The 24,773-nt window shown below is 46.5% G+C and overlaps 3 protein-coding genes across 7 annotated transcripts in view; 1 reads left to right on the plus strand and 2 right to left on the minus strand.

Moving 5' to 3' along the window:
- LOC134008844 (thyroid hormone receptor alpha) overlaps positions 1 to 15,920 on the plus strand; it is a 37,742-nt gene extending 21,822 nt beyond the window's left edge. For 4 of the 5 annotated variants that reach the window (XM_062448434.1, XM_062448415.1, XM_062448407.1 and 1 more), the window contains 8 exons: positions 304 to 560; positions 5,098 to 5,159; positions 6,029 to 6,153; positions 6,549 to 6,696; positions 6,811 to 7,016; positions 8,526 to 8,672; positions 9,717 to 9,975; positions 10,305 to 15,920. In XM_062448434.1, the coding sequence (XP_062304418.1) occupies positions 505 to 560; positions 5,098 to 5,159; positions 6,029 to 6,153; positions 6,549 to 6,696; positions 6,811 to 7,016; positions 8,526 to 8,672; positions 9,717 to 9,975; positions 10,305 to 10,555 (1,254 nt within the window). In that variant the 5' untranslated portion in view covers positions 304 to 504 and the 3' untranslated portion in view covers positions 10,556 to 15,920. Of the gene's footprint in view, positions 1 to 303; positions 561 to 3,926; positions 4,157 to 5,097; positions 5,160 to 6,028; positions 6,154 to 6,548; positions 6,697 to 6,810; positions 7,017 to 8,525; positions 8,673 to 9,716; positions 9,976 to 10,304 lie in introns of those variants that run through there. The other variant, XM_062448443.1, reaches the window with a different exon arrangement.
- A 3,025-nt stretch (positions 15,921 to 18,945) lies between these two features.
- LOC134008879 (dual specificity protein phosphatase 3-like) lies at positions 18,946 to 22,278 on the minus strand. Its single transcript, XM_062448467.1, has 3 exons — positions 22,024 to 22,278; positions 20,710 to 20,942; positions 18,946 to 20,492 (listed from the first exon to the last, which is right to left on the minus strand). Exons 1-3 carry the CDS (start codon positions 22,197 to 22,199, stop codon positions 20,284 to 20,286), a joined length of 618 nt encoding a protein of 205 aa, XP_062304451.1. The 5' UTR covers positions 22,200 to 22,278; the 3' UTR covers positions 18,946 to 20,283.
- A 478-nt stretch (positions 22,279 to 22,756) lies between these two features.
- Positions 22,757 to 24,773, minus strand: prl (prolactin). The gene is made up of 5 exons (XM_062448477.1): positions 24,683 to 24,773; positions 24,284 to 24,396; positions 23,971 to 24,078; positions 23,624 to 23,806; positions 22,757 to 23,412 (listed from the first exon to the last, which is right to left on the minus strand). Exons 1-5 carry the CDS (start codon positions 24,723 to 24,725, stop codon positions 23,224 to 23,226), a joined length of 636 nt encoding a protein of 211 aa, XP_062304461.1. The 5' UTR covers positions 24,726 to 24,773; the 3' UTR covers positions 22,757 to 23,223.

Here is a 24,773-nt window from a genome sequence, read left to right on the forward strand (position 1 = left end):
TGGAAACGCTGTATAATTGTTTAAGACGGCGCACTTGTAAACAGTACAACATGTTCTTCTGTTGTCATTGCAATCCAGAGATTCATCCCGGGCCCTGGTGCTAGGATTTTGATACACATGTCCCTGCTGTTGAATAAAAGTATTTACTGTAAGACATTGTTTAAACGCTGCTGGAGTATTTCAATGTAAATATGGTGTTTGTTTTCTTCAATATGGCAACCATAAATTACTTATGTATGTATGTTTGATAAGCAGTAAACAATCTTTTTTCCTTTTTGTTTCCCTCCTTTCTATTGGTCCCAGACGTTCTCCAGAGGCTGCTCATTGGCTCCATACGTTGCCGCTCCCCTGATGTCCCACCCACTCAGCACCACCCAACCATTCACTGCCCAGATCCAACGATGGCCGTCGATTGACGGGGCCACCGGCGAATGCTAAGCTGACTAGAGAGGTTGGGGCCTGCCTCAGTCTCTTCTGATTGGCTACTGGATGGAATTGAGGTGAATGGAGCACATGTCCAACGATCAGGACCCTAGCGTATCAGAGGGAGAAGAGAAACGGTAAGGTGTGCGTGTGTGTGTGTGTGTGTGTGTGTGTGTGTGATTTTGTGTGTCTTTATATAAAAAAATTTGTTGTCTCCCAAGTCAGTTGATTTTCACCTACATCATACATTCTGCAGGTCAGCCTGCTGACAGACAAAAGGGCCTTGATTAAAAAAATTATAATAAGCTAACAGCTGGCTGTTGGCTGTATCTGTTGTGCCCTAGCGTCAACATACTGCAACAGAGACTGAGTGTTCAAACCAACCAGAACACTGACTTCTGAATGGTTTGAAGTTTACCAATCTTCAAAGAAACATAACTATAATAAACTTTATCCTAGACTAGGATTGTCACACAGTTTGTCACAGTACTCAATCCATACCTGTCCCAGTAGATGGGCCTCAGTGAACTGAATGCAATCACCAGACATCCCAAGTGTCTCTGAAGTTCCGGGAGTGTCCCGCATTTCAATAGCGGCTCCCGGACGCCCGCAAATGCTATACAATCTCCCGCAATTCAGTTTTTTTGTATTTATAGCGAGCGCAAGACCGTGCAATGGTCATTTATGGTCTAAACAGAGCATATTGCGCGTCCTGATTGCGTCCCGTGGGGGGGGGGGGGGGGGGGGGGGTTGTGACTGGTTGACACCAACCAGTCACTATATTTGGATGTTGTTATGAGTTTATTCCCACCCCTAACACACATCTACATGCATGTGCAGTACATACACACATACCACAATGATTGCACAGTACTTACAGAGCTTCATAAAGAGAGAGATCAAGTCAAGTCAATTTTATTCTATTTAGATCTAGAGATTCTCTTCCTGGATCAGCCTCCCGTCTCTGTTCCTTCCTCCTCTCCCCCCTCTTCCCCCTGGCATGGGCACTCACATGCACAGAGAGCCTGCTCATGAAATGTGCAGAGGCTAGGTCTGTCATGCAGCCTGTAAAATCCAAAGCAATGTCAGGCTTGGGCAGACCAGCACTTCTCAGGGGCACAGGGACTGTGTACTTATGCAAGGCTGGGTTGTTTTTGTGGATTGTTAAGTGTGTGTTATGGGACGTTCAGGATGTTTGTATTTATATATATGTGTGTGTGTGTGTGTGTTTTTGGGTGTACAGAGTGTATGTTGAGTGGTGTCAATGCTTGTTTCTTCATGCGTGTGTGTGTGCGTGTGTGTAGGCGCATGTACTGCATGTGCATCTGTGTGTGTAGGTGTGTGTACTGCATGTGCACTCTGTGTTTGTTTGTATGTGCAGAGTGAGGATTAGCGGCACAGAGAGTGGAGGATTAGGGGGAATGGAGGGGGGGGGGGGGGGGCAGATGGAGTCACAGGAACAGAGGACAATCCAGGACACATCAATATGTGACGCCAGCAGAGGATTGTCGCTTGTCTGCTGCTGTGCTTGTTACTGTGTGCTGGGTGCTGTGTGTGTGTGTGTGTGTGTGTGTGTGTGTGTGAGTGACTGTGGGCGTGGGTGTGGGCGGGTTGGGGGATGAGAAGCAGAGGATGTTAGCGCACGTGTCCTGGTGAGAGCCGCCTCATGCTCAACCCCCACCCTCTCCCTGTGTGAACTGAGTCACCGAGTTTTCTGGATGCATACACACACGCACACACATGCGAACACACAGAGCCTGAAGCAGCAACAGTGACAAGCGTGTGTGTGTGTGTGGAAAAGGATTTTGTTTAAATAACACCTTCGGGATATTATTTGGTAGGTTTGGCTCCCAATGTAGCAATTTAGTTACCAGCCTTAACTGATGAGCAGAGTGTAAGGGTAGATAGCTGTGCTCAGCCTGAGGTATATTAAATGTAGGCCTACTGTTTTGCACAGACAAATAACAGCTTCATGCCTTATTCCAAAAATCAATATGGTCTGTGTGTCTCATCTGTTTTGTATACCTTGTCTGTCTGTTTTATTTCTTATTTATTTAGAGTTAATTTGGAAAGTGGGTAGAGTGTTTGAGAGGCACACCTCATAACTTACTTATGTTTTGTTCTGATGTGCTGTAATGTGTAGACCTCTCTCTGACTTTCACCAGATACTTCTATTATTTGGGCTGTGTACAACTCTGTCCAGCTGTATATAACAATAATGTATTCATTTAGTGGACGCTTTTATCAAACAGCTACATACAGGGGGGTTTGAAGACACATTGGACACATTGAACCTTTGTTAAATGTTTTATGAGGCACAAGTCGATCATTTTAACCGAGGAGTATGCGCTGTGTGACCGGCGTGAATATGTTTCAGCTGGGATGTCCTGACGGAGCCCTCTAGTCAGATTCTCTCTCGCTGTAGAGGCGCTGAGAAAAAAGATTTGTTTTGTATCCTGGACTAGAACAAGCATGTGTGCGTGTGTGTGTGCGCGTGCGCGCGCATGTGTTGTGCAAGCACCACTCCTTTCCAGGGTGAAGACCTCTTAATCTGCAGTCAAATAGTGTACCACTGAGTTACACCTATCCCTCCGGATGTATGATCAGTTGTTAAATCCAGGAGCAGACTAGATGCCACACCAAGCAACACTTGACTTACATTCCATTTTTAAGAGTTCAGTAAAGACAACAAAAGCTGATTTAGGTCCCCCCCCCCCCCCCCCCACCATTCCCAATATAATTTTACACATATCTGTTTCCTACATTACAATGATTGCCAATCTGTGAAAGTACCCTGCCTTGTTTTGCGAGCAACCTGACCACGTCATCCGGATTCCCCTAACCCCAAGATGTGTTCACCGTGGTGGGGTTCGTGATGGGTAGGGACATGGTGGAACATGTCCTTGAGACAGAGAGGGAAGGACAGGAAGCAGCAACAAGGTCAGCCGGGGCAGAGACTGTGAGGATTATCTGAGGACACCTCTAGAGCCTGACCTGACTGGACACTGTGGCATCAACATAGTGGTGGACTCTCCCTCTCACTCTGTGTAGGAAACGGGTCGATAGAAGGAAACAAGCCACAGTGTGTTACACTGCTTTGTAGCGCATCACTCGACCCATATCAAAGTCAGGATCGACGAGTGAGGTCTTCCGTCGCTGAAATTAATTTCAGGAGAGTCATTTGTTTTCCGAGAGTGAATTAAGGAGGTGGAGGGGTTCGGGAGAAAGGGAGAGGAAGAAAGAGCCGTCTGCTGAACGGAGGAGTCTACGGAGGACTAAACTACTGTAGCCCTCTGTTTCGGTGACAGGGGCAGTGTCACGGGGAGGGGGGCGGGGCAACAGGCACACACTAAAAATAGGGGGAGCGTCGGATATGGGGAGGGGTGAGAGAGAGATGAGGATGAGCATGGGAGAAGGTAGGTGGAGTTTGTGAGGAAGTGAGATTGGAAGAGAGGAGAGGGAGACCAAAAAAATGGGTGGGGCGAGGAGAGTGGGAGGGTGTGCGGTCCTGCTTACTGGGTAGCGAAACCAAACAGCTCACTAAGTCTGCTTACACTGCAGTCTGCTACATTCTCTGGAGACTCGCGTCTGATATTCTGTGGAAATTGCAGACTACAAGAGTGCTACAGTACTCTATACTGGATTATTTGGGATTACGGCGAACGCTCACTCTATAGGACTAGAGAATCCAGACTATCACCATGCACATCCTGCAGCCTCACTGCATTAACAGGTCAGCTGCTAGTTGAGTATGTGTCTGTGTGTGTACAAGATGTGGGCTTGTACAGATGTTGGGATGTGTGTGTGTGTGTGTGTGTGTGTATGCATCATGTGTCGGTGTGTGCATGCAGGTGTGTGTTCAATTCCATGACATGCAGTTAAACCAAGAAAAACTGTCTAGCAGTGCTATTGTAGCAAACTAACCACGGAAATTAGAATTGAATGACCTGATAGGGCAGATGGGTGTTTTGTCTGCCCTGTTATAACGTTGGACCGAGAAGGAGAGACAGGAGAGTAGGGAGGCAGAGGCAGGCAAAAGAGTGTGTCTGTGTGTGCCAAGTGTGTGTGTGTGTGTATGTTGGGTGACAAAATGGGCAGAGGTGGTCTCGCTGTTACCTAACAACCTGGACAGAGGAAGAATAGAGATAGATTAAAGGAGAAATACAGAGGGAGAAAGAGAGTGGAATGGACAACAGGAATGGTTCAAATTCAAAGGGTTTTTCCAAAGTAGTTAACAATCGGTTTATTGATTGACATTGAGTGCTTATGACCACTGCAAAGACAAACTGGGAGTGTAACTGGCATTGGTCTATATAACGGTTCAAGTCTTTGTGTGTGTGTGCGTGTGTGTGTGTGTGTGTGTGTGTGTGTGTGTGTGTGTGTGTGTGCAAATTAAACTCATCAATACAGTTACTCTGAGATTGAGGGGTAATGACATAGATGGTGAAAAAGAGACTACTGGAAATTCTGACAGGGGCCAGACTTAATCTGGGTCCACAAACAGTATCTATTTAAAGGCTATCTATGGCAATTTAGCTGTTCTAAGAAATCGAATATACAGTATAATCCTGAAGCATTAGACGCCAATAAGACTGTACACACTTGTGAGGAAAATGGTCTCAGTCAGTCCTTGGCTCTCTCTCCTTCAAACACGGTCTTCCTCTCTCTTTACAGGTGGCCAGATGGGCCCAAGAGGAAAAGAAAGAACAGCCAATGTTCGGTGAAGAGCATGTCTGGTAAGGTCTCCGAATTCCACATCTGGGCCCCCTACACTATTGAAATGTCAACACTCTTCACTTCTAATGCTATTATATTCTCTGTAGGCACTGTCCTCTCTTTTATGAGAAAGTTACTAAGAATGCCTGATTCAAAGCAGGCCTACTCCAAGTTGACCAGTGAAATGCTAAACACTCTTCTCTCAGTGAAAACACATGGTTTGTGTTTGCTTATGTATCTGAAGTGGTGGTGAGATCTTTCTAGGTCTCAAAGCCCCCAAATTTTATAGGATGAACAATAGTTGCTTTTGTTAAGGCGTGTGGTGGGGTAGGACCCAAACGCAGGAGAGTAGCCATACATTGCCTCAAAGGGTTTATGCTTTTAAACGGGAAAACAGACAGGGTACGTAACAAGGGTAAGGACAAGACAAAGACTGGACACAAAACAGGAACCTAAATACACAGAACCAAACAAGACACAGGTAAAGACAATGACAGATACAGGGAAACACTAGGGCCAACAGCCGTGAGCCCTGTTTTTGGACACATTGAACCTTTGTTAAATGTTTTGTGAGGCACAAGTCGATAATTTTAACCGAGGAGTATGCGCTGTGTGACCGGCGTGAATATGTTTCAGCTGGGATGTCCTGACGGAGCCCTCTAGTCATATTCTCTCTCGCTGTAGAGGCGCTGAGAAAAAAGATTTTCAACGTTTTGTATCCTGGACTAGAACAAGAATGTGTGCGTGTGTGCGTGCGCGTGCGCGCGCATGTGTTGTGCAAGCACCACTCCTTTCCAGTGTGAACCCCTGCCAATGCGTACTCACGCCCCTCCTCCATCCACTCCTCACCCTCCTCGTCCTCCCCGCCCCCTCTCCGTCTCTCCCGCAGCGCTGAGCGCCGCCTCCGTGGCCGGCTACATCCCCAGCTACCTGGAGAAGGACGAGCCCTGCGTGGTGTGCGGCGACAAGGCCACGGGATACCACTACCGCTGCATCACGTGTGAAGGCTGCAAGGTCAGACGCCCGAGCCCCCCCCCCCCCTCCACCGCTCTGCTCCGCCCACCCTCTTCGCCTCTCCACTCTCACCCCGCTACCAGCACCACTCCATCCCCTCCGCCGCTACCCCTCCTCTCCACCATCCCCCTCCGTACCTGCCCCCGTCCGCCCCGCCCACAAACACCCATCCCAACACCATATGGAGCCTCCACAGTTGATGGCTCCTATCAGTTAAGAGCTCACACGACTCCCCATCTAGAAAGAGCCGTCCTCTACCCGTGGGATGAGTCGCTCTCAGCCATGACCCCATCCTTGTCAAGCTGGCCATTACACAAGACACCTGCTTGAATTGTCCAAGTAGCGATCTGAACTCCTAAAATTCTTAATTCTTCCGCCGTTCTGTGCGTCCGCAGGGGTTCTTCCGTCGCACCATCCAGAAGAACCTCCACCCGGCCTACTCCTGCAAGTACGATGGCTGCTGCATCATCGACAAGATCACCCGCAACCAGTGTCAGCTGTGTCGCTTCAAGAAGTGCATCTCTGTGGGCATGGCCATGGACCGTGAGTGTCGGAGCACACATGCGCACAACACACACGTTTTGGTTTGGATCCAAAAAAACGACAGCGTTTAGTTTTTTCCTCTCCCTCACCCCCGCTGTGGCTTTGGGTCCTCAGTGGTTCTGGACGACTCCAAGCGGGTGGCCAAACGGCGCCTGATAGAGGAGAACCGAGAGAAGAGGAAAAAGGAGGAGATTGTGAAGACCCTGCAGACGCGGCCTGAGCCCAACGGCTCTGAGTGGGAGCTCATCCACATGGTGACCCAAGCTCACCGCCACACCAACGCACAGGGATCCCACTGGAAACAGAAACGCAAGTTCCTGGTGAGACACTATTGGTTGGCTGGTCCAGGCCTCGAAATGACAAGGACCATCCATATAAAGCCTTCTGACCGTTATTTACAGGCAATAACCATCCCTCATCCTTTCTGAGTTCCACGGCGTGTCTGTCCAACCCTGTCCCTGGTTAGCTACCGTTGTAGGTTTTCACTCCAACCTTAATTTAGCACAACTGATTCCAATAACAAGATGGCTGACAATCTGAATCTGGTTAGTTACAACTGGGGTTGGAGGTAAAGCCTGTAGGAAAACAGCTTTCTAGGAGCAGGGTTGAACAGCCCTGGTCTGGAGTGTCTGTAGTCTCTACTCTAGAGATGTTATTCAGAAACCCCCCCCTCACCAGTCTCAGCAGCTGTTGCCCTAGCAACCCCTCTCTCACAAGTCCCCCTGCGTGAACACATGTCTCCATGGCAAAGGTTGTCTAGTCCCAGGGGTCTAAAGCAACTGTTGCCAGGCAACCAGTGCATGTGAGGATAAGTGATGACTGTGAGGGGAGTTTTTTTAGTTGAGGAAAAGCTGAAAGTAGGCACATGGATTTGGGCACGTGTGTGACAGTGACGCACTGAGGCAGAGATGGACACACACACACCTCTTCCCCTCCCACACGTACACAAATCCCAAAAGTAAAGATTTTTTTAAAAGAATAATTTCATTTCTAATAAACAATTATAACGCTTTGACTGTGTGAAGGAATGCTATAATTATGAATATGTTATGTAATCCTCTGTGGGTTAGAAGAGATGAGCTGCTGGGTCTGGCTCTGTATTTGGCAGCAGATGATTTGATTGGCCTCAGATCACAGAGACTGACCAATCACAGCCCTGCATTCCAAAAGGCTCTGTAGTGTCTCCAGGGTGAGGAAGTTCCACTTTCTAAACCAGACCTGCACTAAAAGAAAATGTTGAATTTACTTTAAAAAGGCAAGTGGTTCAACACAGCTGTGTTAAGACATTTAAAAAACACCTTCTTCCACGTAGTGACTGATGTCCTGAGGTCCCCATTACAGTCAGGTCTAGCTGTCTACTGGAAGCCCTGATGCTGTTAACCACACACTCATATTGATCCGTTTGGCTTTCAACACCTATGGGTTTGGATTCAGGCTGGGCTAACTTGAAGTGACATGATAATCAAAGCCCAGGTCAAGAACAGGACAACAGCACATCATGATAATGTTCCATGCAGTCGATGCATGGGTGCAGATTAGGACGTCGAGGTCAAAACTAAGCAGACCCCTTGATGTTGTGTAATCAAACACCCACAGGCATTTTTCATTTGGATAAAGGCCTTAGAGAGCTCACTAACAGGTATCACTAGGTCAGTGTAGGATTGTCTCAACGTTGTGGTTTGGTTTTATCAACTCATGACCATGCTGGAACATCCAGTCATATCCTCGTTTTTCGTTAGTAGGGGTTTTGATGCACCATTATCTCGGGAGATGTTGGCGGTTAGGTTGTTTCGTTTTCTGAAAGTGCCTGTCTCCCTGTCCCCTGCCAGCCAGAGGACATTGGCCAGTCCCCCATGGTCCACACCCCAGACGGGGACAAGGTGGACCTCGAGGCCTTTAGTGAGTTCACCAAGATCATCACCCCCGCCATCACACGTGTTGTCGACTTCGCCAAGAAACTGCCCATGTTCTCAGAGGTGGGTTTGGCAAGCGTGTGTGTGTGTGTGTGTGTGTTTGTGTGTGTGTTTGTGTGTGTGTTCGTGTGTGTGTGTCTGGAAGTCTATGGCTGTCTCTGTGTGTGTGCGGGTGCATGGGTGTCTGTAAGTCTTTGGATGTGTGTGTGTGTGTGCGCTTGTGTGTGCGCGTGCGCGTGTTGTCTCATATATTTGGTGTATTTGCGTTCCCTCCTATGGACACTGCATTTTTCTTCGTAGCCGGCATGACAGGCTAACGAGGCTCATTAACACACATTTGTCTGTGATGACAGGACACTAGCAACATGCAGCTGCTGCGATTGTCATGACGCCCGTCAGCTCCAATTATCCTCACACCAGCCCCCCTGGGTCTCTACAATGACTCATAACCCTGCAGATTCTGCACCGCTTGATTCCACAGAGTGGTAGAGCTAGTTGTGTGTGTGTGTGTCGTTGTGTGTGCATGTGTGGGCGGAGTCATCAAGTGGATATGTGCTGTACATTTGTGTGTCTGTGCTGTGTGTGTGTGTCTGTGTGTCTGTGCTGTGTGTCTGTGCTGTGTGTGTCTGTGCTGTGTGTGCTGTGTGTCTGTGCTGTGTGTGTCTGTGCTGTGTGTGTGTGTCTGTGCTGTGTGTGTCTGTGCTGTGTGTCTGTGCTGTGTGTGCTGTGCTGTGTGTGCTGTGTGTGTGTGTCTGTGCTGTGTGTCTGTGCTGTGTGTGTCTGTGCTGTGTGTCTGTGTTGTGTGTCTGTGCTGTGTGTGTCTGTGCTGTGTGTCTGTGCTGTGTGTCTGTGCTGTGTGTGTCTGTGCTGTGTGTGTCTGTGCTGTGTGTCTGGTGAATCATCAATTAGAGAAGGAAAGGAGCCCACAAAAATAGAATTTGGACTCAGCTCTGAACTATACTGATAGAGAGTATCCTCTCTCTCTCTCTCTATACGTGTGTGTCTGTGTGTGTGTGTGTGTATGAACATGTGTGTGTTAACATGTCTCATGAGTTCACACGTGTGCATGTTCTGTGTGTTTCATGTCATCCGTGTGCGTGTTCCCAGCTGCCTTGCGAAGACCAGATCATCCTGTTGAAGGGCTGCTGCATGGAGGTCATGTCGCTCCGCGCCGCTGTGCGCTACGACCCCGAGAGCGAGACGCTGACCCTGAGTGGCGAGATGGCGGTGAAGCGCGAGCAGCTGAAGAACGGCGGCCTGGGCGTGGTGTCGGACGCCATCTTTGACCTGGGCAAGAGCCTGGCGCAGTTCAACCTGGACGACTCGGAGGTGGCACTGCTTCAGGCCGTGCTGCTCATGAGCTCGGGTAGGTAGCTGTGACTGGGTAGGTAGCTGTGACTGGGTAGGTAGCTGTGACTGGGTAGGTAGCTGTGACTGGGTATGTTGCTGTGACTGGGTAGGTAGCTGTGACTGGGTAGGTAGCTGTGACTGGATAGGCTCTGACTGGGTAGGTAGTGTGGGAGAGTCAATAGCTGACCTGTGACAGTATTACTGTATACCTGATCTAATATGTAATACTTGTAAAGTTTGAAGGCCGTTCACTTGATTCCTGAAACCCTCCCTCCACCTCTGCCTCCACCTCTGCCTCCACCTCTGCCTCCACCTCTCCCTCCACCTCTCCTTGTCTGCCCTCAGACCGCTCAGGCCTGACGTGTGTGGACAAAATAGAGAAGTGCCAGGAGGTCTACCTGCTAGCTTTCGAGCACTACATTAACCACCGCAAGCACAACATTCCCCACTTCTGGCCCAAGCTGCTGATGAAGGTGACCGACCTGAGGATGATCGGAGCGTGCCACGCCAGCCGTTTCCTCCACATGAAGGTGGAGTGTCCCAACGAGCTCTTCCCCCCGCTCTTCCTGGAGGTCTTCGAGGACCAGGAAGTGTGACGAACAACCCGAGGCCGAGGTGGGACTGAAAGGACACGAGACGAAACGAGAGGACAGGATTTGCCCCCTCCAAGCTTTTGTTTTGATTTCGGAAACTACAACTGCAACAGCCTCCGCGTCCAGCACAGTTGTCACTGAGAAGCTAAGAAATCAGGAAAAAAGTCGGCCTTTTTTTTTCCTTTGTCGTTTTGATGATTCGTTTGTGTTTTGTCCTGCCCTCTGGTCGTGCGTGAGCAAGGCTGCAGCAGAACAGGTAGAGTTCTGTGTTAGTGGACAGCATATGGCGACACACACAAACACACATCTTTATTTGCAGTAACACCGAAAGTCAAACTTGTCACACACAATTGGAAACATGGTTAAACTGTGTGCACATATAGCTGAGCTGGTGGAAGTTAAACCCAGAGGGTCGTTAGCTGAATCCTTCGCCCAGCCTTGAGCCCTCTTCCCTGGGCTCGGTCTGCTATATGCCCCTCCTTACCATCCTCCACTGGAAGCAGGGTGCGAATTACGGGGGGTTGGGGGGGTCTGACTCCCCCTAATTAAGACTTGGACCCCCCCCCAAAAAAGGTAAAAACAACAGGTCGGGGGGGTCGATACATGCCCTGGAGAAGAAGTTGACCCCCCCGATTGTCATTGTATAACTCGCACTCTGCCTGGAACCATACCAAGTGTGTCACCCCTCTCCCATGGACCCTCCCACCCACTGTGCAGGGCAAGGCTATGTTAGCCATGGGATGTTCTTGGGAAGCTACCTCCATTACTCTCTCATACACACACACACACATACATAGTGTACATACATACATATATACATACTATGCATAGATACAGTACATACATACATTGGATACAGACCTACATACATACCTCTCAGTCTGCATGTACTCTACATCAGCATGCCTGTATACAGTACATACATACCTCTGTACCCACATATAGCGGTAAAATCAATGGTGTACCTCCAAGTCCTTTTCCACGTATATACACGTCTACCTGAATACCTTCAGTATACCTCTCTTCCTAAACATACCTCTTTCTTCACCCCCCCGCCCCCATCCTTATACACACAAACTCGCAAACATACACTCAGTTTGTCGTCGTTTTACCTCATTTGACGTTTGTTGTCCACTTCTGTGTTGTGTCTCTATCTATCCCTGACTTCACCACCTCTCTGGACCTGGCTGCCGTCGCACTTTCCCCCCGCTCATCACACAGAACTCCCTCTTCCTGGGTCAGGGTGGGACGCGGGCGAGTCACTTACCTCTCCTTTGGCTTCGCCGGAGGGCCGTGGGCACCTGAAGCCCCGCCTCGAAATCCCACAAATTCTACCTCACCCCTCATCTCAGCGCTCAGTCACACACACACACGACACACAAACAAACATGTGCGTACACACTTTCACAGTTGCGGAGAATATTTGCCAATATGTTTATTTTGGGTCCCCTACTCCACTAGGCAGTACAGGTCTTATATATCTCTCTGACAGTGTAACAGACGTGGATCAAAATAGCAGGCTTTATTGTTCTCCCTTTTCTTTTGCGTTTGTCACACACAAAAAGGACCAGGAGTCATTCTGGGTTTCCCTTTGTTTAAGACAGCAACTTCATGGACTTTGTTTAAAGGATGACTGACTAACTGCTGCTGGAAGAGACCAGTAGAAGCCATGCCAGGAGGCCAGGCCAGGCCACAGCCACGTTGTCATGGTCACCTGGACTTTTTTTCCAACCGTGGACGTAGTTCACAACCTTGTTCACGTAGCTGGACGGATAGAGAGGTTTTACCTGCAGGTGGAAAACCTGATGGAGGCGTAGCCAGTACAGACGTAGGACATACTGTGTGCTTCAGCAAGTCCCATGGGAATGCCCCTCACCAGGCGCGAGCAAACGGATGCTTCTGGAGGGTCACCAAGCCTTTGAGATGACTATCACACTGTCCTCCTCGGACATCCACTCTTAACCGCTTATCTTCTGCCTAGTGTGTTCAAGTCCCTCCCACCCCTCCCCCTCCTTCTCCTCGTCCCTCCCCCCCCCCCCCAAACTGCACTTACACTCACGCACATTCACAGGCAAGTGATTAGCCGTTTCTGTTTTGCACTTAAGCCCCTCGCACCACCCCATCCTCGTAGCCCCAAAATGTTCACGAGAGCCAGTTTGCCACTCCCGTCAGTGCTCAGCTTCCCATCACCGCAGGTGAAGCGGCTCTTTGCTCGACATCGCGGAGCCTCAGACCTCATCCTGCGTGTCTATCGAGGTGTATCGTCGAGTTGGACTGTGCCCGCACCCCGAATATCCCACCCCAACTCCCCCCGCTTCCTTTTCGAACTGTTTGTTTTAAAAGCCCCACCTCCTGTCTCTAACCTCATGCCCCCCCCCCCCCCCCTGCTCTTTCTCAAAGCCACCAATGCTCTCAACATACAACCTACAATAGCTGGAGGTTTTATCTATGATCCAAAACATCAATGGATTTTGGCTCATGTACGCACATAGCAATAGCAGGACAGGAAATCACATGCACAATACGCAATATGTTGAGGCATAAGTGATTCCAACAGGCTTTATTTGAAACCCATTTTAGTGTGGTGGCATTCTGTGTAATAACCCTACTCTTAGCAACACTGTGAACCATACTCTAGATTAGGATTAGTGTCTGTCTGCACATGAGGGCAGAATCGCTGCTCTCAGCTGTGTACAACGTGGACATGTCCTGCTTCGGTTGATGTTACATCCAAGTGTTCCCTTGAATGCTGTCCCTATTTTTCAGACAGAACCAATCGCACCAGCACAGCGGAACACACTGCCTTCAGACGCGCTCAATCGCACCAGCACAGGAAAGCAGAGAGCTATGTCTCTCTACTGTCTAGTCAGGATGTCTAGTCAATGTTCGTTTCTCAAGGCCCCTGTTTCTTATGTCTGTCCCAACACCTGTGACCTTGGCTCCTGCCACTTTCCCTATCTCATAACACTACTAACTTACCCAGGGAAACACTTCTAAACAAGCATCTTCACCTCGACTCCCCCCCTCCTTCCCTTGTCCAGACCCTCTTCCCTCCTGTTAACCCTACACATCCATCCTATACCCCGCCCGCCCTATGTTCCGCCCCAGACTTTGGAAGCACTTAGAAGACATGAGGGAAGACAATCCTGATGACATGAATATGTCCTCGTGAGGAATGTAAAAATGGTTTTAAACAGAGAAGTCCCAGAGTTTAAGAAGCTGTACACTGCAAGTGCACCGTGGGACACACAGGTTTGATGTGTGTCACACTTTGTGGTTTAAACGCTGTTTGTCAGGCAACAGAGTGATGCTTATGTAAAAGCTCAGAGAAAGTGAGAGTAAAAAATGACTTTGGAACTGTAAGTTCTTAACTGTTGCTTTTTTGTATTCTTGTTTTCTTTTCTTTTTTTGCATTTGATTTGATATTGATATTGGTAAGTTAATGTTCATGTTGTGTCTTTAAAGCTTGATTGATGCTTTACCGTGTAAAACAGCTGTATGCACTTTCTGACCATCAGTGCAGTGTTAGATAGTCATGAAACTTCACTCTGATCACAGCTGCTATGTAATATTGACGGCTACAGGTTGGGAGGTGAGCCTTACTGCTGATCTGGGTCCTAGTGTACCTAGGTTGTGTGCACCATCCTAATGTTAATCTTTAGATGGTTCCTAGTTCATCTGACTGCAGGTTAGCAGTTTAGGGGCAACTTTTTCCTGCGTTATATCTAGCCACCATTTGTCTGTCTTAATGTTAACAGAAGTATTACTTTTTCTAAGAAAACGTATCACAGATGAATTTGGAGAGAGAAAAACACAAAACATAAACCAAAAAAAAGAAGAGAGATTTAAACAACGGTTCATACCTCAAACAACGGAATTAGCATCAGAACGAATGGGGAGTTTCCATAGCTGACATGCAAGGACTGTGGCTGTGTGTGTGTTCACTCTAAAGTTTAAGTGACACCCGTCAGGAACCTTCCTTCTCCCTCCTCAAGGTATCTGTCACTCACTGTCCCACTCCCCCGCTGTCCTTATTTTCACGACATCTTGCGGTGTCCTCTACAACCACGTCCTCCATTTGTCTCACAGCCATCAGCTGACATTCTATCAGAGTGCAATCCTTCCAGAAGATTCCTAAGACGCAGCCATTCTGGGTAGAGGCTCACTGTTGAATGTAGCTAGACAGCTAGTATGGAGATTAAAGCACCAATCAAATCCATGTAAAAACCCACTAAGGTTGCACCTGTTCGTCTGGCTTATTTGTGGTCTCCTTTGTAATCATCACTTGTCACATTTTTTGGTTTGATTGTACAGATTGTTTATGACGAATGGCATATTCGAAAATGTCAACTCAACATAAAAATGTTAGACATGTAGTTCAGCAGGTACACTGTTGCAACATTTTCAATTGATGTTGGAAGCAGAGCACTGCTTCACCTCTCGTCTGTCTTTTACCTCAACTACTGTCCCCAGAAAGTTGGCTATGCAATGTGAAAGGACGTGTGTGGGGTCCCACTAATATGAATGATGGACAAGAAGCACTTATCAAACCTGCTCGACTGTCAGAATAGCCATGTTTCCTGTCTCAGCGGAACCCTCTGTTCAAAGCCTGTGAAGTCAGTGAGAGACGTGTACCTGAAGCTCAACTCTCGGTCAGGTCCATCCGTGTCTCTTAAGAAAACGAAAAGACATTGTTGCATGTGCGTGTGTGTGTTTGAAAAGGTGGTGGAGATTTTGTAAGATGTAATTCCATTGGCTGTTTCAAAACTTTGCTTGTGCTATGTGTCATTCCTTTTTGACTGTGTGCGCCACTGGATGTCTCATGCACAAGCCTCCAGTACCCATGATGCTTGGTGTCTTTCCACTGCCTAATTGTTAATAATTCCCTCACACACACAGGTACACCCAACTTTAGCACTTAATGCAATTTGGTAATATTTAGCATCCAAGTAGCTCCTATATCTATGTGCTTCTTACATAAGTGTCCCAATAAGTCTACCAGGCTTAAAGAATACGTCCAAATTTAAAGATAAACTGATAAGCTACGGCGTATCACTTTTTATAGCTGTATCAAAAATGACTTTGGAGTTGTTAATAGGGCTTGTTAATCTCTATAAAAGGAAACAAGGATGTCTTCACTTCCCCTCATGAATTGAATCCTCAATCCCAGATTAGTGGGTGTGGCTTGGCCGCCCCGGAACAGCAGCGGAGCTTCCAGTTGGAGCCGGAGGACACACAGATAGTGCACAGGTGCACACTAGCTTTCACTTCACAGTCACAATGGAGAGGCAGGCTGGAGGTGGCCTAACTCAGGTATACCAGAAAACATGGACCTTTTCACTTTAATAAATGATTATTGTTTAGACTCAACCATGGATCTGTCATGCTTGTTTGTTTCTGTGTTGGTGCATTCTGTGCTGCCTGTCGACTCATGCAGACCGCACAGAGTTGTCAACGCCTTCTCCAGGGGCAAACATAACGTCTGCCCTCAAACTGAATATTGTGAATGGCTCACGTTTCGATTGATTTGACCGCAATTTGTTTAGGGGACATTTTCTGTTTGTGTAGATGTATGTGTCTTTGTGTGTAAGTGCACCTGCTCCTCAGCAGGTTCCCATGTTCACTTCTCATTCACACAGACATCCTTGGGCTGCTTTCTCTTACCTGGTCAGTTACAATGTTTAGGCATGCCATCTGTTCATCCTGCCATCACAAAAGCAGACACAGAGTCACCCAGCAAAAGTTTGCTCAAATGAAACCATCGTTTTCACAGTCATAGAAACAATCATTCAGTTGTTAGGCATTGGCTGACTTGCTGAGAACAGCAGCTGAGAGATTACAGGAGTTTGTATTTCACCATCGACATTCCCAGTCTGTTTATACTGTGTTTACAGGAGGAAAGAGAATTTGGAACTCTGGGGTCCTGGAAGGGTCAGTCCATTACAACCAAGAGACACATCCTGTACTGGCCATTGGCCTCAATTTACTCACAGAAGAATGTATACGTAATAGACATTATACAAAAAGTTAGTTGTCCTGAAGCTTGGTTCAGCGTTGATTTAACATAAACTGTGTTGCGCGAAGACATTTTTGGTTACGTCTGAGATTCTAGTTTCCTTCAAATATCAGACAAACGAGTACAAAACACACAGCCTCCGCTTAGCTCCAGTTACATTCAATGATGAGCCTCCATCCAACTGGTCTGACAGAGCAGTTTGCTTCTATCCTTCATATTTGAATGGCCAACCAGGTTAAAACCCATAGCTTAGCTGAACTGAAGCCATTAGCCTGGAGGCTGATGCATCTACTGCAGTCTCTAAGTTCTCAGGCAAGGTTACTTCTCACACCAGGAACTGAGCCAGCTCAACTGAGCCAGCTCCACTGAGCCAGCTTCTTTGTTTTCTCGGTACTGTCGTCCATATAGATCCGATTTCTGGATTATCCAGTGCTGTAGACTGTACAACATATGACCAGGACTATCAGATCAATAATGCTCTTACAAACATTGGACTTCTTACATTTGAGTCCTCTTTTGACTTCCTCTGTGTAGTTTCTTTGTAATAAGATCAAACAATAACTTGCAGGGAAAAATCAACATCTCTTCAGTTTACACACACACATAAATCCGGATTTTTACTGTGATTCTTTTTTCCTCACCAGATTAGTGTGGCAGTATTCATGTAGGCTGCACAAATTTCATTTACACATTTAGCAGACGCTCTTATCCAGAGCGACTTACAGTAAGTACAGGGACATTCCCCCGAGGCAAGTAGGGTGAAGTGCCTTGCCCAAGGACACAACGTCATTTGGCACGGCTGGGAATCGAACTGGCAACCTTCAGATTACTAGCCCGACTCCCTAACCGCTCAGCTATCTGACTCCCATGGCACATGGTACATTAATAACAGTATTTACTCTTGTATTTAGTTAAGCTTTTTTCTGCCCTGTGGTGTCAGTTACTTACAACATAGAAGTAATTCCACACACAACAGAACAAAAATAGCTATACAACCATGGAGTTCTAAAGGTTAACACATACAGTATATACAGTATAAAGACGTTTCTGGGTAAATAATACTGTACAGATTACTGGGTATATGAAAACATTCAAATCATTATTAGTTCCATAAAATGAAGTGCTGTTCCTGTGTCATGTACTGATGATGTGTTATGTTGATCTTTCCTGTTTGCTTACTGTGAGTGCTGAAACTTGGAGTGAACAATCCTTGAAGAAGCCAGAGTCTGTGGGGTTGTTTCATAAGGAAAATATTTTTATGGTTTTTGCTGCTGGTCTGTTTGCAATATATTTATGTAATAAATGTGTGAATATACCTTTATGATTTACGTTTACTTAGAGCTGTAAACAAAACAACCTACTGACTGGAAATTGATATTGAAGGTCCAAGATACCGCCTCCCTAAAGACTGGAGTCATGAGTCTTACCTAACCTGCTCTGTATGTCATTGTGTTCTTCTGAACTCACTGTCACATTCATTGACAGATGTATGTCGGATAACACTACTATAATTCGATGGCTAATATAAACCAGTTATCTCACACAGGTTTTTCCATGGGTCTGTACATGTCTACTAGACACCATTAAGTAGTCCAAGCACATGTCGGAGCAGAGTCATTCATGCTGTGAGTCTACCATTCACACATAATAGGGTTGCATAAACACACCCTCACATTCACAGACACACACACGCAGACACACAGCCTCGCTCATTCAAATCAGTGTTACATAAGCATGTTAGCCTATTCTGCCGGCTCAGACTTATCCTAAACTGAACTGCTTGGGTCAGAGGAGGACAGGGGCAGAGACGGACAGGGGGTGGGGGGGGGGGGGGGTTACAGTGGAACCCAATTCCATTCTCCTCCTTTTATGCATGCATCAAACACACACACATACACACAGTCTATGCACACCAGAACAACAGTAATATTGTGCACATTCATGCATACACACACAGCTTTACATAGGTTTAGTATGAAGCCAGGAGCTTGTTCAAAAGCTGTTGGCAGAAACACAAGGATTTGAAAGAGAAAGAAACGGGGAGAAAGTGAAAAGAAACCACAGAGGAGGTGAATAAAAGAAGGTGGATTTTGGTGGAAAGTATCCAACTGAATACTAGAAGGAAAAACCCAGTCCAACAAGAAAACGAAATTCTGCTGTAATCCAATTATAAGGATTCCATAGCAATTTCAAAACAGATTTCTAAAAAACTGTTTTCACTTAAACCCCTGTCCTCATCTGGATTATATATTGGAAGAAAAAAAAATGACGCCCTTTCTTATCCGTCTGCGGCCAGGATGAGTGTTTCAGTAGCGCCAGTGTCTCATCAACGGAATATTACACACACACACACAGTTCACCATTTTCTTAACTTCGCGCTGGTTACAATTTATTGTGTTTGTCGCCCCCTCCTGTCAGATTATATAAACAAACTGAGACAGTACTTAGGTTTTAAAAGGTAGCAACAAGGAGTTAACAGAGATAGTTGATTGTAGATACACAGTGTATCTAAAACAGATTTTGGTGATAATTGCTGTTCTGCTTTACATATAAAACAACATCCTCTAAGGACAAACGTATTGGCAAAACTACTTTGATGAAAGAGTGAGGCTTTCACAGTAAAACACAAAGAGTTTTAATAGGTGCATTGCATTACTTTTCACTGTTTATTACAGAACAGATGAAAAGAGAATTAACAATCATATGCGTGTCGTTTAGATCAAGTGTCAATGCAGGTGAGGCATTTCTATTTTGTAGTCTTGTGAAAACAAATGTAGATCATTGCCTGTCATTAAGTCAGTACAGGAACTGTGCAAAATTACTTTGATACATAAGTCACATAAAACAGACATTATACAGTATCATATAGTACAATGTTACAACATAAATTTCACAATATGGCAGTTTGATGAAGAAAATATGACATTTGTGCCTTGGTGGGATCATCTATGTTAAGTGTTCCTAGTAATGAGTACCTTATTCCTCAATAATGGGGCATCATACTTTTGGACATGACCCTTTCCCCTTCACCAAAGTCCCTGATAAAATGATACAACCAAGTTGTATTTCCATGTGTAACTTGGAACTTAATTAAGTAACTTAGTACTTAATTTAGTAACTTAATTTATCTGGAGGAACCATTGGATAGAACAGCTCATATCCAGAAACCATTCTGGCTTCAAATGGAACCCTTTTTAAAGTACAAAAACCTGATATATTAACTATTAAATCCCTGGTGGGTGGGGCACAGTGCTAATAGCTCACAGAGGCTGGAGGGCCTCCTAGACTGGCAGTGTGATGGCAAGAGCTAGGTCAGAGTCGGACTCAGGGAGAGAGGGATAGAAGGAGAGAAGAGAAGGATCGACGCTGAGAAGGAGGGGGTGGAAGGACGGAGGCAACATTCCTCCTTCAGACGGCTTCCATCTTCTCCCCTTCATTATCCGATCAGGAATCAAAGCCAGCAGGTGGCAGTGAGTGACTGTGTGCCTGTGTACGACCTCTGCCTGTGTGGGCTTCTGGAACATACCGCCACACGTCTGCGTACATGTGAAAGTCATTGTGAAAGTATGCGTATGTTACTGCTGCTCAAACACTAATATGACAGCATCTGTTGACACAATGATACTGTACACCATAACAATGTGTGGTAGCATCGCTCGAGCGTGTATCTGGGAGCTTTCAGAGGAAGCGGAGACCTCTGACGCCACAGAGGGTCTCACTGGTTCCAGAACTTTCCCTCGGATGCGAGCCTCTCGTTGAGCTGGCAGAGCTGCCGCAGGAAGCCATCGTTGGGGCCGATCTCTCTCTTGTGGCGCACCGTGGCCACGGCAGAGCGCACGTCCATCCTGTGGCGCAGCATCAGGTAGGCGATGACCAGCGAGGGCGAGCGGCTGTAGCCCTCTCTGCAGTGGACGTACACCTTACCTGGGGAGGTGAGGCCGGAGAACAGGGGGTGAGGGGAGTGAGGGGCCGGGGCGAAGGAAGGACTATCGACGGCTTCCATACATATACAAATACATGCATATGTACGAATTAAAACGACCTGGTCTGCTATTGAACGACTAAAGAATGACGCTAAATCCACACCACCCGGCCGAGAGGCCTGTTCCGCTCCACAGGACTCACCAAACGACAAACTCACCTTTCCCGTCTTTGTGTGCCAGTGCCTTCTCTATGAAGTCAGCCCCCTCCTCAAAGTAGACGCTCAGGTCGAAGTGGTCGGTGTCACTGGCGGGCATGCCGTGGTACGCGATGCCCGTGTCAGCGTAGTACTCCGCGTTGGTATTGACGTGCATGAAGGAGACGCCCTCGGCGGCGTTCAGGATGTGGGTGATTCCCAAGCGTTTCAAGCGCATGACGTTCATCGCCACAAACCTAGGGTCAAGTCACATGACATGGGCGACAAGTGGGAAGCTAGGTTAGTGACCCACTGTTGGTAAAACAACAGCTGGTTATTGATAATCCTAAATAACCTCATGTTTCTCATCAGGTGTGTGACAGCAAAGCTCTTTCGGGATGAGGATTCATCGGGGTCTGTGAGACTGGAGCCGGAACAATAGAAAAACGAAAAGGAGGGAAGTGTTCACTGGCCAGGCTGCGCATTACACTAAAATAAGTAGGTTTCTGTTTGAGGCTAGACAGGACCTCTTGGGACTAAGATACCTGAAATAGCCACTAGTTCAGAGCAGCAGGCTGACTTCTTTCCTGCATGGCCCATCTCCACATCCCCACAAGCTTCTCCTCTCACTCCGAGACAACAGAAGGGACTGTCCTCCGTCTATTATTCATGATGTCTAAGGGGAGAATCTGAATAGCAGCGATAACAGTCTGAATGTGAACATGGCGATTGGACAGGCATGAGTCACACAATCCCCTGGCTGCTGTTATGTAACTTCTTCGGTGCCCTCAAGGCAGATGCTTTTTGGTGTGCCCAGATTATTTTCCGTCATTTAGTTCAAATTTGGGGTTTAAAGTCCTTGGGTGATTACACAATACAAATATTAATTGAGGATTTGGTTATGTAAAATGTGTACTGATTTTCTCAGAAGATCATGAGAGCGTATGTCCCTGTGCAGATTTACACTGTTAGCTGATCTATGGTTTTTTCAAATATATCTGTTATTGCATTATTATACCTCATCTATTAGCACATCACCCCCCCCCCCCCACACACACACACACACACACGCACACACACACAACTGCTATGCATTGTTATTGTTGCAAAATTCATAATTAGCTAAGCTATTAAATTATATCATTTCATGGATATGTTTGAATGTAATGTGCATTAATAATGTATTTCCTATCGTGTTAATATTGTGTTCATCATATCTGTTGAGAGGAGCTTCTCCTATAGTATGTCCATAAATACAGTAATTGTGAACAGAAAACTGCACTAATAATGTACCTTCCCATACCTATCAAGAAACAAGGACATAAAAAATCAACTCACGCGTTTCCGACGTAAATCCTGGGGAACACTTCGTTGAAATGATGTGATGGCAGGCTGTAGTAACCGCTCCCGTTTGCCAATAGGTCATTCAACTGCTGTACGGATACTTCAAAATCTGTCATGTCGATTTGCCTGGTAACCGTATGGGTAAACGATCGGCTGCGTATTTTCTTCATGTCAAACGTGGCGGCTAAGGGTCAGTTTACAACCGGCTGTTGAATTGAATATGGAATCCAAAACCGCAAGTCCATTCGCGTCCCACCACCTCTCAGCGTGCGGTGGTTGAGTGGTATTGTGGGTGTGACCAGCACAGGAGACTACTGTCTAATTTGTTCCCTGAATCATGTAGTGTGCATTCTTTACTCGTGTTATCTATGGATATTATATTGCAAAGGAAAGGACAACAATTAAGTATTTAGAGCACACTGGTGACAGTTATTTTTAGCTGATCTTCGTCTCATGAGGATGTCCTTCTAAATCACCTTTACCAACTTGGTTGAAATGGTGACACTGGGTCACAGAGGTCCAATTCCCTTTCTCTGGGACCCGTCGGAGTTGTGAGCGATATTTTAAATCCACTCTTATTTATGTATTTTACTACTTCACAAGTTTGTATTGTACATCTTTTGACTACTGTGGAGTCACTTTTCTTTTTTTACTTGCCCAGAACAGAGACTAACCTTGGTGTCCAAATACACTTTCCAGGCACAAATCGCACAAAAGGCCTTTAATATTCATGCAAGAAAGATTTTTATTGATGATTTTGAGAAATAACAACCATGTCCGCCTTTTACGATTGATGACGTGAAGATATCAAATATATTCAATACATTTAAAATATATAGGCCAATTAATTAAATACATTAAAAAAAATTAATTATTGGAATACTAACTGGGGCTCAGTTTTCAGAAGACATTACAAAACGTTTAAACATTTAGACAAGTAAACAGGAAAGGTTTAAATTATTGATTTCCATTTTGAGGCCTATAACAAAGACCATGCAGGCAAAGGGCATAAAGTGGGCCTAAAACTGCCACAGACCAAATTGTGCAAAGCCCTGGCAGTTAAGGATTGTGACATCATAACTAGACTAGACACTTCCAATCAACCTTTGGGGATTAATCACATGATTCGTTGCTTTAACCCGCTCATCGCATTATGGCTCTCAAAACTAAAATGGGCTCCTTTTTTCTCCTTTTTCAGCAAGCTTCAGGTCGTATTTTAGCAGCTCGGCAACGGAGGACTTTGAGGAAACTGTCGATCTTGTGGGAGTCCCTGCGGAAGCAGGACATGAGGAAGTTGAAGTTAACGAGGCGGGAGGTCTTGTCCTGGCCAACATCTCCTCCATTGAAGGGGAGGGCAGAGATGAGCTGGGAGGAGGGTCCCATCTAAATCGGATAAAGCACAAAATAGAATTATAAGAGCGGAATAACAATTATTAGACACTCTCTTTTCTGTCTCTTTTTGTCTCTCTATGTCTTTCTTTGTCTTCCTCCCTCTCTCTCCCTCTCTCTCTCTCTCTCTCTCTCTCTCTTAAATTCTCCCTCTTACACACACGCATACATACAATCACAAACATACATGAACAGTTCCACACACCTTGTTGACCAGTATGTCCAGTCCATCCCCCAGGCTCTGGGTGTGGTCCTGCAGTTCCCTGAGCTTGCTGTGGATGGCGCTAGCGGCTGGGTGTGGCAGGTTGGGCGCCTCAGAGGACAGTTGAAAAAGTGGGCTGGACCAGGCTTGTAGCAGGGAACGAATCAGAGACAGCAGCTCGTTCTCCTGGGAAGGGAAATGCAAAGGTTGTATCTCATAAGGCTTAGGATCTGGGCGGACTGGCAAAAGGCAAAACCAACAATTGGTGTCTGAGGTGTGAGATAAGCAAGGGCCAGGTCATATCTAAAGCAGAAAGAGAGCAAGAGAGAGAGAAGAAGCGCTTCACTGACCGTCACTCTCAGAGTCTGCTGCTTGTCATTGGGCGTCTGAAGAGATGAGGTGTGACACATAGAGGGGCGTGGCATCAACATTCTGCCCATGGGGGGGAAGTGAGAGTCCTGGAAGAGAGAAGGAAAGGGAGAGAAAAAGAGGGAGTAAGTATTAGCTTGACTTGTGTAAAAGATAGTACAGAGCAATGGACCATATCACAAAAATACTGATTACACACACACACATATGATCAAATATATATATATATATATATTTTTTTGTGAAGCTCATATGACACCTGCATTCACATGCTAGTGAGTGGTTATTACTCACCAGGTCACTCATGAGGGAGGTGCTGAGGGAGTGGAGCTTGTCAGAGCGTTGAGCAGCTCTCTCCAGCAGGTCGTTCAGACCGATGGCTTGACAGGAGACCACCATGCACAGGACTGGAGAAGAGAGGGAGAGAGAGAGGTGGAGGCGTGAGAGGGTAAAGAGGATTGGGACGGTGACAATAAACACACCGGCAGAAGCGATCAAGAAGGGAGAAGTGAAGTGAGGGTGATGACGCGAGTAAAGAGTGAGAGGAGAAAGACAGAATTAGGGAGAAGGCATATTGAAAATGGATAAAGAGGTTAGAGTTCTCAGCGAGTCCGTATAAACCCCACCAAGATCAAACGAACACTCGCTGAAAAAAAAACATATTAAACAAGAAACATCAGACTTCCCACTCACCTGCTAGGTGGAGTCTGGTACCGATGGATTTTTGCTGAGCCATTTTCGTTTCTTCTTGTCTTCCCTCGTTCTGTTTCTCCTGCCCTTTGTC

This window comes from Osmerus eperlanus, chromosome 2, assembly GCF_963692335.1.
Source record: "Osmerus eperlanus chromosome 2, fOsmEpe2.1, whole genome shotgun sequence".
NCBI lineage: Eukaryota > Metazoa > Chordata > Actinopteri > Osmeriformes > Osmeridae > Osmerus > Osmerus eperlanus.